Genomic DNA, 18187 nt, shown 5'->3' with positions numbered 1-18187 from the left:
AGGACCATTGCAAAAGTCCCACACTCCATGTCCCAGGCTGGCCATAACAATGCCAGAGGAGATGAACAAACTCAGGAGGAAACAAAGCAGTATGGATGAGCCATACTGCTGCAGCCAAAGAGCATGCTTCCAGAGATTGATAATAAAATAATCTTAATTGTCACAAGTAGGCTTACATTAACACTGCAATGAAGTTACTGTTAAAAGCCCCTAGTCGCTAAATTCCAGCGCCTGTTCAGGTACAGAGGGCAACTTCAGAATGTCCAATTCACCTAACAGCTCGTCTTTCGGGGTTTGTGGGAGGAAACCGGATCACCCAGAGGAAACCCATACATTGTGAATTTAATTTTTAAACATCCTTACCGTGTGTGCACAAATGTACTCACGTTTCAACGTAGCTGGAAGGAGCGTGGGTAACACTGTCTAGTCTTTCCTGTAAAGCTGCTAAGACTTGTGGGTTCTGCATAACCTGGGCTGTCAATTTTGCTGTAACAAACAGATTCATGGGGTCAAATTAAAAGCATCAGTGGCAGAGTCTACATCTGACAAAAAAAAAAAATCACAAGTGGCTTCCATTTCAGTCCCTTCATACTTAATATAACAGGGAAGTAAATCCGCAGAGGCTCAATATCCTTCTGGTTCCCATTTATTATCTAGTTTTTCATGCACTGTAATCAATGAAAAAAAACCTCCATTAATTATTTTGCTCATTACTCACCGTCAATAGGCCCCAGAATCTAGTTAATCTGGATACCTCCTTTGGGCACATTTAAAAATGACAGACATGAATCAACTCACCGACAAATACAGTACCATACACAAGGTGGAACCAATCATCAGCCATATAAACTACTGCAAGAAACATCATTTGCAAAAAGGGCAGATCAATTTAGAGGGTTAAGAAAATCTGTTGGGTGGCTTCTTAATCCGTAAAAGATGATCAAAATGAGTACCAGGAGATCACGACATGAGATGTATCACCCAATACCACACCTATCTTTCATACTGTGATCGGCCACATGCAGCACCTGACCCCACTTCTGAATGCCTGCAATTCTCTGCTCATAAGTGCAAGGCTAGAAACTTGCTCCAGAGCTCTAAAAACGGAAAGGAAAAATCAGATCTCTAAACTATTCTATGCTTTAAGTGCAACTTATGCTCATGGCCTAAGTTCTCTAACCTATTTAATTCAATTATGCGATTTCAGTGTTTTTCAAACTTTTTTCCCCGGGGACCCATTTTTAACCAACAGGCCGACCTTCGCGACCCACACGGGCCAACCTTCACGACCCACCATTTTCTCTTTTCTTTAATGCGAGGTGAGCCTGCTTGGTCCTCATTTACTAGTTTGCTGCTGACAAACTGGAAGATTCACAATCACGGCAAAAGCACCTGATGTCAGCGTTCAGGGCGCGTGACGTGCTCTCTGCCTCGCTTCAGGCAGGAAGATTACAATTAATTTTAAAAAAAATCTTCTCCTGCTTCAGTGCGCTGACGTCAGGAGGCGGCGGTGCTTCTCGCGTGGTTCTGCGCATGATGAGCGGGCACGCATGCGATCGGAAACGCCGCGACGGATGGCTCTGCGCCCCTCTCGCGGCTCGCGATCCCTACTTTGAAAATGCCTGTGCTATTCCATCTGGACACAGTCTAGCCCTTTAAATATTTTCAAGATATCAAATCTCCACAAAGTGTATGCTTTTCTAGAGTAAAAAATACAAGCACACTTGGCCTATTATGGAAAATATAGGGCTTAAAATCTGGTATCAGTGGCTCTGAACAGAAGCATTTCTAGGGTCTTTATATTACTCATGTGCTGGGCTAAACTGGATGATGTATTCTAGGTGGGGCCAAGCAAGATCTTCTATGGTCCATAGAGAAAGACTTTGAGGTGATTAATGGAGATAATTCAAACTGATATGATAGCAGTGTTGACAATTTTGTAGGATTTACTTTCTACCCCAGTAAAATGTTTGTCACTTAAGAAAAATTGATCTAAGCAAAGCAAATAAGAAATCCAAAATTCAGTGTTCAAATAAATCAGATCATTCGAATTAAGCAATTCTGAAATAACGTTTTGTTAATTGGAATGTATCTGCCGAGTAAGAGGCAACTTTAGGACACTATCTGCAACTGAAACTACTTGGATTCAAGTGGATGAACGTACTGACCCCAAATTATACATTGGTGCGTGAAGGGTAATACCTTCAACGAGTCCCTCAAAACATCAATCTTCTTGGGCCTGAACCAACCATTGTCTCCTCATCCAGTCATGGAGAAAAGGCTTAAGTTGCCCTCATCTTGTAGAACAGTCCTGCAGTAGAATTTTGTCTGTGTGATGCAAGGCATGGTAGTGGCAAAGTCAAATTGGTCCACAATTCATTACAGTGGCTATGCATCAAGTTTAGGGTTCGGGAAGCTAAAGTGGGGACTTTTCACAGGAATAGCAGGGGTGGAAAACAGCAAACGTGGTATCAAGGCTGAGTAAAGAGCTTGGGGGGTGGGGGGGCAGGGTGTGCAGTTCAATAATGTTGAAATGGGCAACGGGGAAAGGAAGATGTGAATTTAAGAATTGATTAGTCAACTATTTGGGGAAAACATTTTATTTATAGACAGAGAGTAGTGGGGCTGTGATCATAGGGAGGTTAACAGTAGACAGAAACAGCTTAGTCAGTGAGTGAAGCACTTTTCAAATAACACAAGGTGCTTTATTGTTTATGATAGTTCAATTTAAAGATTTTTCGCATTTGTGATTAACTTTGAACTGTATTAGGCTGAGCCTGGCGCAAGAGGAGGAAGAATTAACCCTACTCAGGGCATCAGCCCACAGACCCTCATCTATCTCCTCCCCAAGCTCCTCCTCCCACTTGCCCTTTAACTCCTCCACCGAGGCCTCCTCCTCTTCCTTCAGCTCCTGGTAAATCGCCGAAACCTTGCCTTCTCCAACCCATACACCCAATATCACCCGGTCCTGAATCCCACGTACCGGAAGCAGCGGGAATTCCCTCACCTGCCGTCTCACAAACGCCCTCACTTGCATGTATCTGAAAGCGTTTCCCGGGGGTAGCCCAAACCTCTCCTCCAGCGCCCCGAGGCTCGCAAACGTCCCATCGATGAACAGGTCGAATCCCTGCCCGATGCCAGCTCCAAAGCCCCTATCCATCCTTCTCGGGAGGAACCAATGATTCTCCCGAATAGGGGACCAAACCCAGGCTTACACCTCGCCCCCGTGTCGCCTCCACTGCCCCAGATCTTCAGCGTCACCTCCACCACCAGACATGTGGTGTACCTTGACGGCGAGAGCAGCAACGGTGCCGTCAACAGCGCCCTCAGGCTCGTGCCCACACAAGACGCCATCTCTAGCCTCTTCCACGCCGCCCCCTCTCCCTCCATTACCCACTTACGGATCATCGCCACATTGGCTGCCCAATAATAGCCACACACATTCAGCAGGGCCAGCCCCCCCCGTCCCTGCTATGCTCAAGAAACACTCTCTTCACCCTAGGGGTCTTATTCGCCCACACAAATCCCATGATGCTCCTGCTTACCCGTTTGAAAAAGGCCTTGGGGATCATAATGGGAAGGCACTGGAACACAAAGAGAAACCTCGGGAGGACCGTCATTTTGACCGACTGCACCCTACCCGCTAGTGAGTGGCAGCATATCCCATCTTTTAAAATCCTCCTCCATCTGCTCCACCAACCGCGTCAAATTGAGCTTGTGCAGGGCCCCCACCTCCTAGTTACTTGGATCCCTAGGTACCGAAAGCTCCTTTCCACCCTCTTCAGCGGTAGCTCGTCTATTCCCCGTCCCTGGTCCCCTGAATGCACCACAAATTAGCTCACTCTTCCCTACATTGAGTTTATACCAAGAAATGTCCCCAAACTCCCCAAGGATCTGCATGACCTCCGCCATCCCCTCCACTGGTTCCGCCACATACAACAACAGGTCGTCGGCATACAACGACACCCGGTGTTCTTCTCCCGGACCAGTCCCCTCCATGTCCTGGGCTCCCTCAGTGCCATGGCCAGCGGCTCAATTGCCAGTGCAAACAACAAGGGGGATAAGGGGCACCCCTGCCTCGTCCTCCGGTACAGCCGAAAGTACTCCGACCTCCGCCGGTTCGTAGCCACACTCACCACTGGGGCTCTATATAGCAGCCTGACCCAACTGATGAACCCGTCCCCGAACCCAAACCTCCGCAACACTTCCCAAAGATACTCCCACTCCACCCGATCAAAGGCCTTCTCCGCGTCCATAGCTGCCACTACCTCCGCTTCCCCCTCCACCGAGATCATCATAATCACATTGAGGAGCCGCCGCACATTTGTATTTAGCTGCCTACCCTTCGCAAATCCCGTCTGGACCTCATGAATCACCCCTGGGACACAGTCCTCAATTCTCGTAGCCAGCAGCTTAGCGGCAACATTGAGAAGCGAGATCGGTCTATACGACCCACATTGCAATGGATCCTTGTCCTGCTTCAAGATCAAAGAAATCAGCGCCCTGGACATTGTCGGGACAAGGCCCCCCCTCCCATGCCTTATTAAAAGTCCTCACGAACAGGCCCAGCAGGTCCACGTATTTCCTGTACAATTCAACCGGGAACCCATCCGGCCCAGAGGGCTTCCCCGCCTGCATGCTCCCCAGCTCCTCCAGCCCAATCGGCGCCCACAAACCAGCCACCTCCTCCTCCTTCTCCACCCTCGGGAACCTCAGTTGATCTAGGAATCGTCGCATCCCCTCCTCCCCCGCTGGGGGCTCAGACCTGTACAGATCCCCATAGAAGTCCCTAAATACCATGTTTATTCTCACTGCACGCCGCACCATATTCCCCCCTCTATCCTTAACTCCACCAATCTCCCTCGCTGCCTCCCTCTTACGAAGCTGATGTGCCAGCATCCGACTCGCCTTCTCCCCATACTCATACGTCGCCTCCTGCGCTTTCCTCCACTGTGCCTCTGCTTTCCCCGTGGTCAACAGGTCGAATTCCGTCTGGAGGTTCCGTCGCTCCCTAAGTAGCCCCTCCTCAGGGGCCTCTACATACCTCCTGTCCACCCTTAAAAATCACCCCCACCAACCTCTCCCTTTCCTCTCTCTTCTCCCTGTGGGCCCTAATGGAGATTAGCGCTCCCCTCACCAACGCCTTCCAGACTACCCCCACCTGCACCTCCCCGTTGTCCTCCAAATATCTTTCAATACACCCCCGCTCACCCCTCATCCGCCAACAGTCCCACATCAAGGCGCCACAGCGGGCGCTGGTCCCTCTCCTCCTGGGAGGTAAGTCTGTCCTTTAAAAACACTTAGCTGGTCCCGTTTTCGGTCCCTCTTTTCTGTTTTTTAAAAATATTTTAGTATTTAAGGCGGGAACAGGAAGTTCGACCCGCGGACATCTGGGAAGACCCTCACCAATAAATTCTGGTGGAGAGGAAACACGAGACACTACACGTGTAGTGTCTCCCACCCGCCCTCCTCCTCTAACCTAATAATAAAACCCATTGGTGTGAGGTAAGTACCATATTTTATTATTAACACTAAGAAGGTAAGTGATTTTTACTCATTTTTACTTTTGTACCTTTTTCAAATTGTGTGTGTGTCGGGGGGAAACTGAAGTGACATCACAGAAAAGCTGTGGCCTGAGTGCCTGGTTGGGATTCTACACTAAATTAAAAAAAATTGAGCATTGGTAACTAATTAAACATAATTACTTAATTATAATTTAGAGGGACATCTAAGCCAGAGATCGGAGAGTACGATATTTAGCTTTCGCATTTCTATTAGAAATCTAGTGCTAGGAAACAGATAGTTAATAGTAACTTTGAAATTTAAAAAAAAAAGATATTCAAAAAAAAAAAAAAAAAAAATTTAAATTTAAATTTTAATTAATTGACGCAATGTCAGTTAGAGAGGTGCTGTGCTCTGACTGTGAGATGTGGCAGGTCTGGGAGGCTTCCAGCGTCCCGGATGGCTTCATCTGCAGAAAGTGCACCCAACTGGAGCTCCTTACAGACCGCATGGTTCGGTTGGAGCAGCAATTGGATGCACTTGGGAGCATGCAGGTGGCGGAAAGCGTCATAGATCGCAGTTATGTAAATGTGCTCACACCCAAGGTGCAGGCAGCGAAATGGGTGACCACCAGAAAGGGCAGGCAGTCAGTGCAGGAATCCCCTGTGGTTGTCCCCCTCTCGAACAGATATACCCCTTTGGATACTGTCGGGGGGGATAGCCTATCAGGGGAAAACAGCAGCAGCCAGAGCAGTGGCACCACGGCTGGCTCTGATGTTCAGAAGGGAGGGTCAAAGCGCAGAAGAGTAATAGTAATAGGGGACTCTATAGTCAGGGGCACAGATAGGCGCTTCTGTGGACGTGAAAGAGACTCCAGGATGGTATGTTGCCTCCCTGGTGCCAGGGTCCAGGATGTCTCCGAACGGGTAGAGGGCATCCTGAAGGGGGAGGGCAAACAGGCAGAGGTCGTTGTACATATTGGTACTAACGACATAGGCAAGAAGGGGCATGAGGTCCTGCAGCAGGAGTTCAGGGAGCTAGGCAGAAAGTTAAAAGACAGGACCTCGAAGGTTGTAATCTCGGGATTACTCCCTGTGCCACGTGCCAGTGAGACTACAAATAGGAAGATAGAGCAGCTAAACACGTGGCTAAACAGCTGGTGTAGGAGGGAGGGTTTCCATTATCTGGACCACTGGGAGCTCTTCCGGGGCAGGTGTGACCTGTATAAGAAGGACGGGTTGCATCTAAACCGGAGAGGCATAAATATCCTGGCCGCGAGGTTTGCTAGTGTCACACGGGAGGGTTTAAACTAGTATGGCAGGGGGGTGGGCACGGGAGCAATAGGTCAGAAGGTGAGAGCATTGAGGGAGAACTAGGGAATAGGGACAGTGGGGCTCTGAGGCAGAGCAGACAGGGAGAAGTTGCTGAACACAGCGGGTCTGGTGGCCTGAAGTGCATATGTTTTAATGCAAGAAGTATTACGGGTAAGGCAGATGAACTTAGAGCTTGGATTAGTACTTGGAACTATGATGTTGTTGCCATTACAGAGACCTGGTTGAGGGAAGGGCAGGATTGGCAGCTAAACGTTCCAGGATTTAGATGTTTCAGGCGGGATAGAGGGGGATGTAAAAGGGGAGGCGGAGTTGCGCTACTGGTTAGGGAGAACATCACAGCTGTACTGCGAGAGGACACCTCAGAGGGCAGTGAGGCTATATGGGTAGAGAGCAGGAATAAGAAGGGTGCAGTCACAATGTTGGGGGTTTACTACAGGCCTCCCAACAGCCAGCGGGAGATAAAGGAGCAGATAGGTAGACAGATTTTGGAAAAGAGTAAAAACAACAGGGTTGTGGTGATGGGAGACTTCAACTTCCCCAATATTGACTGGGACTCACTTAGTGCCAGGGGCTTAGACGGGGCGGAGTTTGTAAGGAGCATCCAGGAGGGCTTCTTAAAACAATATGTAGACAGTCCAACTAGGGAAGGGGCGGTACTGGACCTGGTATTGGGGAATGAGCCCGGCCAGGTGGTAGATGTTTCAGTAGGGGAGCATTTCGGTAACAGTGACCACAATTCAGTAAGTTTTAAAGTACTGGTGGACAAGGATAAGAGTGGTCCTAGGAAGAATGTGCTAAATTGGGGGAAGGCTAATTATAACAATATTAGGCGGGAACTGAAGAACATAGATTGGGGGCGGATGTTTGAGGGCAAATCAACATCTGACATGTGGGAGGCTTTCAAGTGGCAGTTGAAAGGAATTCAGGACCGGCATGTTCCTGTGAGGAAGAAGGATAAATACGGCAATTTTTGGGAACCATGGATGACGAGAGATATTGTAGGCCTCGTCAAAAAGAAAAAGGAGGCATTTGTCAGGGCTAAAAGGCTGGGAACAGACGAAGCCTGCGTGGAATATAAGGAAAGTAGGAAGGAACTTAAGCAAGGAGTCAGGGGGGCTAGAAGGGGTCACGAAAAGTCATTGGCAAATAGGGTTAAGGAAAATCCCAAGGCTTTTTACACTTACATAAAAAGCAAGAGGGTAGCCAGGGAAAGGGTTGGCCCACTGAAGGATAGGCAAGGGAATCTATGTGTGGAGCCAGAGGAAATGGGCGAGGTACTAAATGAATACTTTGCATCAGTATTCACCAAAGAGAAGGAATTGGTAGATGTTGAGTCTGGAGAAGGGTGTGTAGATAGCCTGGGTCACATTGAGATCCAAAAAGACGAGGTGTTGGGTGTCTTAAAAAATATTAAGGTAGATAAGTCCCCAGGGCCTGATGGAATCGACCCCAGAATACTGAAGGAGGCTGGAGAGGAAATTGCTGAGGCCTTGACAGAAATCTTTGGATCCTCGCTGTCTTCAGGGGATGTCCCGGAGGACTGGAGAATAGCCAATGTTGTTCCTCTGTTTAAGAAGGGTAGCAAGGATAATCCCGGGAACTACAGGCCGGTGAGCCTTACTTCAGTGGTAGGGAAATTACTGGAGAGAATTCTTCGAGACAGGATCTACTCCCATTTGGAAGCAAATGGACGTATTAGTGAGAGGCAGCACGGTTTTGTGAAGGGGAGGTCGTGTCTCACTAACTTGATAGAGTTTTTCGAGGAGGTCACTAAGATGATTGATGCAGGTAGGGCAGTGGATGTTGTCTATATGGACTTCAGTAAGGCCTTTGACAAGGTCCCTCATGGTAGACTAGTACAAAAGGTGAAGTCACACGGGATCAGGGGTGAGCTGGCAAGGTGGATACAGAACTGGCTAGGCCATAGAAGGCAGAGAGTAGCAATGGAAGGATGCTTTTCTCATTGGAGGGCTGTGACCAGTGGTGTTCCACAGGGATCAGTGCTGGGACCTTTGCAGTATATATAAATGATTTGGAGGAAAATGTAACTGATTAGTAAGTTTGCAGACGACACAAAGGTTGGTGGAATTGCAGATAGCGATGAGGACTGTCGGAGGATACAGCAGGATTTAGATTGTTTGGAGACTTGGGCAGAGAGATGGCAGATGGAGTTTAATCCGGACAAATGTGAGGTAATGCATTTTGGAAGGTCTAATGCAGGCAGGGAATATACAGTGAATGGTAGAACCCTCAAGAGTATTGAAAGTCAAAGAGATCTAGGAGTGCAGGTACACAGATCATTGAAAGGGGCAACACAGGTGGAGAAGGTAGTCAAGAAGGCATACGGCATGCTTGCCTTCATTGGCCGAGGCATTGAGTATAAGAATTGGCAAGTCATGTTGCAGCTGTATAGAACCTTAGTTAGGCCACACTTGGAGTATAGTGTTCAATTCTGGTCGCCACACTACCAGAAGGATGTGGAGGCTTTAGAGAGGGTGCAGAAGAGATTTACCAGACTGTTGCCTGGTATGGAGGGCATTAGCTATGAGGAGCGGTTGAATAAACTCGGTTTGTTCTCACTGGAACGAAGGAGGTTGAGGGGAGACCTGATAGAGGTATACAAAATTATGAGGGGCATAGACAGAGTGGATAGTCAGAGGCTTTTCCCCAGGGTTGAGGGGTCAATTACTAGGGGGTTTAAGGTGAGAGGGGCAAGGTTTAGAGTAGATGTACGAGGCAAGTTTTTTTACGCAGAGGGTAGTGGGTGCCTGGAACTCGCTACCGGAGGAGGTGGTGGAAGCAGGGACGATAGTGACATTTAAGGGGCATCTTGACAAATACATGAATAGGATGGGAATAGAGGGATACGGACCCAGGAAGTGTAGAAGATTGTAGTTTAGACGGGCAGCATGGTCGGCACGGGCTTGGAGGGCCGAAGGGCCTGTTCCTGTGCTGTACATTTCTTTGTTCTTTGTTCCCCCAACTCCAGCTCCACCCAATGCGGGGCATGGTCCGAGATGGCTATGGCCGAATATTCAAAATGAAAAACTCTATCCGGGAGTAGGCCTCTTACCCGTCCTAGAACGGTCCAGTGCTGGGTCCAGCACCATGTTGATGTCCACCCCCACCATTATCAAGCTTCCTATCTCCAGATCCGGAATCCAACCCAGCATGCGTTTCATAAATCCGGCATCATCCCAAATCAGGCCATATACGTTCACCAGTACCACCCGCATCCCCTGCAACCTACCACTCACCATCACATATCGACCTCCATTATCCACTACAATATTCTGTGCCTCGAACGACACCCGCTTCCCCACCAGTATTGCAACCCCTCTGTTCTTCGCATCCAGCCCTGAATGAAAGACCTGCCCTACCCATCCCTTTCTCAGCCTAACCTGATCTGCCACCTTCAGATGTGTCTCCTGGAGCATAATCCCGTCTGTCTTCAGTCCCTTTAAGTGAGCGCACACATAGGCCCTCTTGACCGGCCCGTTCAGGCCCCTCACATTCCAAGTTATCAGCCCCCCCCCCCGCCGACGACTAGCCATCTCCTTTTCTAGGCCAGCCACGTGCCTGCGCCTCCCACACACTCCAGTCCCCCAGGCGGCGGACACCCGCCCAGACTACCTCTCCTACTTCCAGCTCCCCTTTGGCCAATGGAGCAGCAACCCAGTCCCCTCCACCCCTCTAGATCCTCACCCCACCGATACCCACATTCTCCCACAGCCCCCACATCAAATCCATTCACCCATCCCCACCCAGCACTCAAACAAAAATAACATTCCCCAACACAGTAATCATCCCCCAACGACAAACCCTCAATTTGAGTCCAACTTTTCAGTTTGTATCAAGCTCCATGCCTCATCAGACGTTTCAAAATAGTGGTGCCGATCTTGGAACGTGACCCACAATCACGCTGGCTGCAGCATCCCAAACTTCACCCCCTTCCGATGGAGCACCGCCTTAGCCCGGTTGAAACCAGCCCTCTTCTTAGCCACCTCCGCACTCCAGTCCTGGTAAATTCGGATCTCCGTGTTCTCCCACCTGCTGCTCCGCTCTTTTTTGGCCCATCTCAGGACACACTCTCTGTCCATAAAGCGGTGGAACCTCACCACTACAGCCCTTGGCGGCTCGTTGGCTTTGGGTCTCCTTGCCAGGACCCGGTGAGCCCCATCCAGCTCCAGGGGCCTCGGGAATGCTCCCGCGCCCATCAGCGAATTGAGCATCGTGCTCACATATGCCCCGGCATCGGGCCCCCCCACTCCTTCAGGGAGACCCAGAATCCGAAGATTCTTCCTCCTCGACCTATTCTCCAGGTCCTCGAATTTTTCCGCCCACCTAATGTGCAGCGCCTCGTGCACCTCCACCGCCAGGCCCAAGATCTCGTCCTCGTTCTCCGAGGCTTTTTGCTGCACCTCCCGAATCGCCGCCCCTTGGGCCTTCTGGGTCTCCACAAGCTTCTCAATCGCCGCCTTCATTGGCGCCAGCATTTCTGTCCTCAGCTCTTCAAAGCAGCGTTTAAGAAAATCCTGCTGCTCCTGCGACCACGCTGCTTGGTCTCCACCCGCCGCCATCTTGCTTTTCCTCCCTTGCCCTTTTCGCTGCACCAGGATCACTTTTTTAACCGCTCCACTCCTGGTCCAATCCATATAATGTCGGGGGGACCTTGCTGTCACCTTCCCACACTGGAAGCCGTCGAACAATTGCCGTTGGGGCCCCTCTGAAGAGCCCAAAAGTCCGTTCCCAGCGGGAGCTGCCGATCGTGCAACCTACCTAGGCATAGCCGCAACCGGAAGTCCAGCAACGCCAAACGTGAGATGATGGCAACGATGAAGGCGGCAGTCACAGATGCCCTGTCCTCCTTCAAAGAGGCGCTGGAAAAGATGGAACAACTGTTGGGAGGCACTGGAAGCAACGATTAGGGAGCTGGAGAAAACAGCAACCATTCAAAGCAACTGAATTGGACTTACAGGTACGGCATTATGTCAGGAAGTAGGTGCCGTCCTTTACTGACCTGCTGCCCCCCAGGGTTGCAGGACAAGGTGGTGTCGAAAACAGTGGCGAGGATAGGGTGTCAAGAGATTTATAAGGAATTAATGGATTGGGAGGGAGCCCCGATAGAAGTTAAGTGGGAGGAAGAGCTGGGGAGGGACGTGGAGGCTTTGCTATGGGTGGAGGCTCTGAGGAGTGAACGCATCCTCTTTGTGTACTCGGCTTAACCTTATTCAATGCAAAGTGGTTCATAGGAAGCAGATGACGGTGGCCAGAATGAGCAGGCTCTTCGAGTGGGTGGAGGATAGGTGTGGGCAGTGCACAGGGAGACCCACAAACCATGTCCACGTTTTGGGCTTGTCCGAAGCTGGGGGGAATTCTGGCAGGGGTTCGCTGACGTTAGGTCTGAGGAACCGAAGGTGAAGGTTGCCCCCGAGTCCAGAAGTGGCGATTTTCGGAGTGTCGGAAGACCCAGGAGTCCAGGGGATGAGAGAGGCTGACGTTTTGGCCTTTGCCTGGTGGAGGGACTCTGGGTTGCTGAAGCCAGGGGTGTGTGGGTGAGCAACCTCATGGAATTCCTTAGACCGGAAAAAAAATCAAATTCGCCTCGAGGGTCTCTGGGGAGGTTTGTCCGGACATGGAAGCCGTTTATTGACTCCTTCAAGGATAGTGGGCAAGGGCTAGGGGGGTGGCCATACTGCTCAATAGGACAGCATTCACGGTGACGTCATGATTAGTGGTGTCCTGGAAGGGGCACCAGTGGTCCTCGTAAACGTGTGCGCTCCTAATTGGGACAACACGGAATTTAAAAAGAAAACCATGGCAGAAATCCTAACATAGACTCCCATCAGCTCATTATGGGAGGGTGGACTTTAACTGTGTATAGGACCCAGGGACAGACAGATCCAGTCCCAAAGAGGGGGACTATCAGGCATGGCGAGAGGTGAACACCTTCATGGAGCAGATGGGGACAGTGGACCACTGGAAGTTCATGCCCCAAGGGAGGCATTCTCCTTATCCCAGACCCACAGGGTCTACACTTGGGTCGACTTCTTCATGACAGCTGCATCCTGGGTCAGTCGGACATCCCTGGACTCTTGGAGGACCACCCCAGGATAGCCGGTTGGCTCTTGGGGGATAAGGGGTAACAGCTGAGGACCTGGCTAATGACGCCAGTACGGAGGCCAGTGAGCGATGTGGACACCCTCTGCAACAAGGCTCATGCGGCCACCCAATCTGTCATTGAGAGGTGCACCGGACTGCTCAAAATGCGGTTCCAATGCCTCGACCGCTCTTGTAGAGCACTGCAGTGCACCCCCCAGCGAGTCGTCCGCTTTGTGGTGGTCTACTGTGATCCCTGAAAGTTGCCACCCAGGTTGAGAGGGTTGTTAAGAAGGCGTACGGTGTGTTCGCTTTTATTGGTAGAGGGATTGAGTTTCGGAGCCATGTGGTCATGTTGCAGCCGTACAAAACTCTGGTGCAGCCGCATTTGGAGTATTGCGTGCAATTCTGGTCGCCGCATTATAGGAAGGATGTGGAAGTATTGGAAAGGGTGCAGAGGAGACTTACCAGAATGTTGCCTGGTATGGAGGGAAGATCTTATGAGGAAAGGCTGAGGGACTTGAGGCTGTTTTCGTTAGAGAGAAGAAGGTTAAGAGGTGACTTAATTGAGGCATACAAGATGATCAGAGGATTGGACAGGGTGGACAGTGAGAGCCTTTTTCCACAGATGGTGATGTCTAGCATGAGGGGACATGGGGAGATAGATATAAGACAGATGTCAGAGGTAGGTTCTTTACTCAGAAAGTAGTAAGGGCGTGGAATGCCCTGCCTGTAACAGTAGTGGACTCGCCAACACTAAGGGCATTCAAATGGTCATTGGATAGACATATGGACGATAAGGGAATAATGTAGATGGGCTTTAGAGTGGTTTCACAGGTCGGCGCAACATCGAGGGCCGAAGGGCCTGTACTGTGCTGTAATGTTCTATAGTAGGGAAAGCGGTGCTTCCAAGGATAGTGGAGTGGATTACACCACAATTGTAATCTCCGATCACGCTCCACACTAAGTGGATAATAATAATCTTTATTGTCACAATGTAGGCTTACATGAACACTGCAATGAAGTTACTGTGAAAAGCCCCTAGTCGCCACACTCCGGCTGTACACAAGAGAGAGAATTCAGAATGTCCAATTTATCTAACAGCACGTCTTTCAGGACTTGTGGGAGGAAACCCACGCTGACACATGGAGAACATGCAGACTCCACACAGGCAGTGACCCAAGCCGGGAATCGAACCTGGGACCCTGGCGCTGTGAAGCAACAGTGTTAACCACTGTGCTACCGTGCTGCTAATATGAGGTCGGAGACGAGACGGGCTCAACACCTCCAATGGGAGGCTGGACTCCGGCCTCCTCGCCAATCAGGCATTCTACAAACAGAAATCACAAGCCATCAACGAGTATGCAACCAGCAATCAGAATGGGGAAGTCTCACCCTCCACATTCTGGGAGGCAGTAAAGGTGGTGACAAGAGAGGAAATCATTGCATACGAGGCTCTCAAGGATAGGAAGGAAGGAAGCGGCAGCTAGGCAACAGCTGGTCGACTCCATACTGGAGTACTCCACAGGCTTGACGGTGGAAATACTGGTAGAGAGGAAAAAACTACAAATGGACTTTGACCTGCTCTCCACCGGGAAAGCAGTGCACCAGCTCCACGAGATGCGGGCAACCTATTGAGCTTGGAGAGAAACCCCGCCGCCTGCTGGCTCACCAGCTGAGAAAGCAGGCAGCCACAAGGGAAATAGCTCAGGTAAAGCACAGGAGTGCCAAACTAGTCGCAGGGCCAGAACAGGTCAACGAATACGTTTGCAACCTTCTACCGAGAGTTGTACACCTCCGAGCCCCCAAAGTGGGACACTAAGATGAAGCCGATACTTGACGGACTGGTCAAGAGAGTCGTGGGGGAAATATAGGAGATGGGGCCTGAGCTGCAGGTTTGTAAGGGACCCCATCTCGTTTCTTGGGAGGAGTATATCTGTGAATTTTGGTATTTTTTCATGTATGGGGTATGTTGGATGGGGCCCTTTAGTTGGTGTTGATGGTTTTGTCATTATTCAGAGGGGTTGGGGCCAGTTGTGCAGGCTATGTGGTGGGGGAGCTGGTGCACTGCTTTCCCGGTGGAGAGCAGGTCAAAGTCCATTTGTAGTTTTTTCCTCTCTACCAGTATTTCCACCGTCAAGCCTGTGGTGGTAGAACCCTCAAGAGTATTGAAAGTCAAAGAGATCTAGGAGTACAGGTCCACAGGTCATTGAAAGGGGCAACACAGGTGGAGAAGGTAGTCAAGACGGCATACGGCATGCTTGCCTTCATTGGCCGGGGCATTGAGTATAAGAATTGGCAAGTCATGTTGCAGCTGTATAGAACCTTAGTTAGGCCACACTTGGAGTATAGTGTTCAATTCTGGTCGCCACACTACCAGAAGGATGTGGAGGCTTTAGAGAGGGTGCAGAAGAGATTTACAAGACTGTTGCCTGGTATGGAGGGCATTAGCTATGAGGAGCGGTTGAATAAACTCGGTTTGTTCTCACTGGAACGAAGGAGGTTGAGGGGAGACCTGATAGAGGTATACAAAATTATGAGCGGCATAGACAGAGTGGATAGTCAGAGGCTTTTCCCCAGGGTAGAGGGGTCAATTACTAGGGGGCATAGGTTTAAGGTGAGAGGGGCAAGGTTTAGAGTAGATGTACGAGGCAAGTTTTTTACGCAGAGGGTAGTGGGTGCCTGGAACTCACTACCGGAGGAGGTGGTGGAAGCAGGGATGATAGTGACATTTAAGGGGCATCTTGACAAATACATGAATAGGATGGGGATAGAGGGATACGGACCCAGGAAGTGTAGAAGATTGTAGTTTAGTCGGGCAGCATGGTCGGCACGGGCTTGGAGGGCCTGTTCCTGTGCTGTACATTTCTTTGTTCTTTGTTGGAACGAAGTTGCAAGCGATGGTCAGGCACAGAGGGAGTATGTGGCATGTTTGGAGGAGGAGTGTGGATTGGGCAGAAATGGGGGCCATCTTGGATGGGCCCAGTTCAGAGTGGGATTGGGCGAGGCAGAGCCAAAGGTGGGGCGATAGCTGGGGGTGGAGGCACAAGCCTCCGGTGAGTTGTGACACGAAATGTTCTCAGGTTGAATGGACCCGTCAAGAGGTCCAGGTTTTTGCATACCTGAGGGGTTTGATAGCGGAGGTTTCATAGATTATCATAGAATTTACAGTGTAGAAGGAGGCCATTCGGCCCATCGAGTCTGCACCGGCTCATGGAAAGAGCACCCTACCCAAGGTCAACACCTCCACCCTATCCCCATAACCCTGTAACCCCACCCAACACTAAGGGCAATTTTGGCACTAAGGGCAATTTATCACGGCCAATCCACCTAACCTGCACATTTTTGGACTGTGGGAGGAAACCGGAGCACCCGGAGGAAACCCACGCATAGACGGGGAGAACGTGCAGACTCCGCACAGACAGTGACTCAAGCCGGAATCGAACCTAGGACCCTGGAGCTGTGAAGCAATTGTGCTAACCACTATGCTACCGTGCTGCCCCTTGGTGATATTCTTGCCGGAGACATCTCCAGGTGAAGGATCAGGTACGGCTACCGTGTTCACGCTATTGGAGCGGGGAACCCCAACTGCAATAATCACAGGTTCACTCGCTCAACAATGGACACCTCCTTGAAAAGGTGGAGACAGGACAAGGGGAAATTGGGGGAGGACTCTGGATCGAAGCACTGCACATGGCAAACTTCACCTCGATGTGTGCAAGGCTGAGCCTAATGCAGCTAAAAGTAGTGTACTTTTAGTGTACATCTAACTAGAACATGAATGAGTGGGTCCTTCCCAGAGGTGGAGGACATGTGTGAATAGTGCCAGGGAGACCTGGCCAACCACACCCACATGTCTTGCCCCAAACTTGTCGGATACTGGACGTCCATCTTCAAGGTCATGTTCAGGGTTGTGGGGGTGAGGTGGAGCCATGCCTACCAGCAGCAGTCTTTGGGGTATCAGAGCAGCTAGAGCTCTTCATGGAGAAGGGGGTTGATGCCCTAGCCTTTGCCTCCCTGATCGCCCGTCAGAGGCTCCTGCTTTGCTGGTGATCAGCAGCACCAAGGCTGCAGACTGGCTGTCCGACCTGCAGAATTTCTCAGGCTGCAGAAGATAAAATACACCATCTGTGAGTCGGAGGAAGGCTTCTACAGGATGTGGAGGCTGTCACCAACTTTTTTCATGGCTTGTTCGTAACCGGCAAACAATAAAGTGGGCGGGCAGGGGCCTAAACCACAGTGTACATAAACTATTTTAAATAAGTGTTTTTGGTCTTGTCATGTAAAGTTTGCAATGAAATGTGAGAAACCCTATTGAGAATATTAAAAGTGTTGGCCAATAGGCATTAAAAAAAAAGGTTCGGGAAGGACCTTTTGTTTACCCAGTTTCTGTTTTTATTCTGTACATAAAGTCAGAATTAGAGCAGACATCTGTATAATTTATTATTTATGCTCCAGCAACTCGAGCAACCTTAGCTCCTGCTGAAGACACAGCATACTTCCATGGATCCATCTGTAGATGGTTCGATTAACTTCGATGGAACATATTTAATCACAGATTACAGAGTACTAATAAGAAAAAGGACTTGAATGTGTTTAACATTTTATAGAAATTTACAAAAAAATACAAACAATAAACCCTTAACCAAAGGCAGAACACCCAAAACGACCCATCAGCCCCCATACCCATTCAGACCACCTCTCTCTTTCCCCTTCCCCAACAGCTAACAGTGACCAACTCTCTGAAATACAATATAAATGGCCGTCATCTGATAGAAAACTTCAATCGATTCCCTCAGTGTATTTGGCTTTCCGGGTGCAAAAACTCTATTAGATCCCCTAGCTAAAGCACTCGGTAGCGTTGCCAGCCTCCAGCCCAACAGGGTCCACCTTTTCGCAACCAACATGGTGAAGGCAACAACATCAGCCCCCGCCCCATCACACCCTGAGATTTAAAAAATAAATAAATTTAGAGTGCCCAATTCATTTTTTTCCAATTAAGGGGCAACATGGCCAATCCACCTACCCTGCACATCTTTGAGTTGTGGGGGTGAAACCCACGTAAATACAGGGACAATGTGCAAACTCCATATGGACAGTGACCGGAGCCGGGATCGAACCTGGGACCTTGGCGCCGTGGTTAGCTCTGAACCCTGAGCTAACCACCAAAGGACAGGGCTCTAGTTCAATATTTAGTATCGCCAACATGGTACTAAAAAAGCACCTCCAAAAATGTACCCGCTTGGAACACG

The 18187-nt window shown here is 49.8% G+C and overlaps 1 protein-coding gene across 7 annotated transcripts in view; it reads right to left on the bottom strand.

The window, feature by feature from the left end:
- Positions 1-18187, bottom strand: part of nap1l4b (nucleosome assembly protein 1-like 4b) — a 186201-nt gene that overhangs the window by 136115 nt on the left and 31899 nt on the right. For all 7 annotated transcript variants that reach the window (XM_072518959.1, XM_072518954.1, XM_072518960.1 and 4 more), the window contains exon 4: positions 387-486. In XM_072518959.1, coding sequence (XP_072375060.1) covers positions 387-486 — 100 coding nt within the window. The remainder of the gene's footprint in view (positions 1-386; positions 487-18187) is intronic.

The sequence above is a fragment of the Scyliorhinus torazame genome, chromosome 10 (genome assembly GCF_047496885.1).
Source record: "Scyliorhinus torazame isolate Kashiwa2021f chromosome 10, sScyTor2.1, whole genome shotgun sequence".
NCBI lineage: Eukaryota > Metazoa > Chordata > Chondrichthyes > Carcharhiniformes > Scyliorhinidae > Scyliorhinus > Scyliorhinus torazame.
This window is presented reverse-complemented; position numbering and strand designations above follow the sequence as displayed.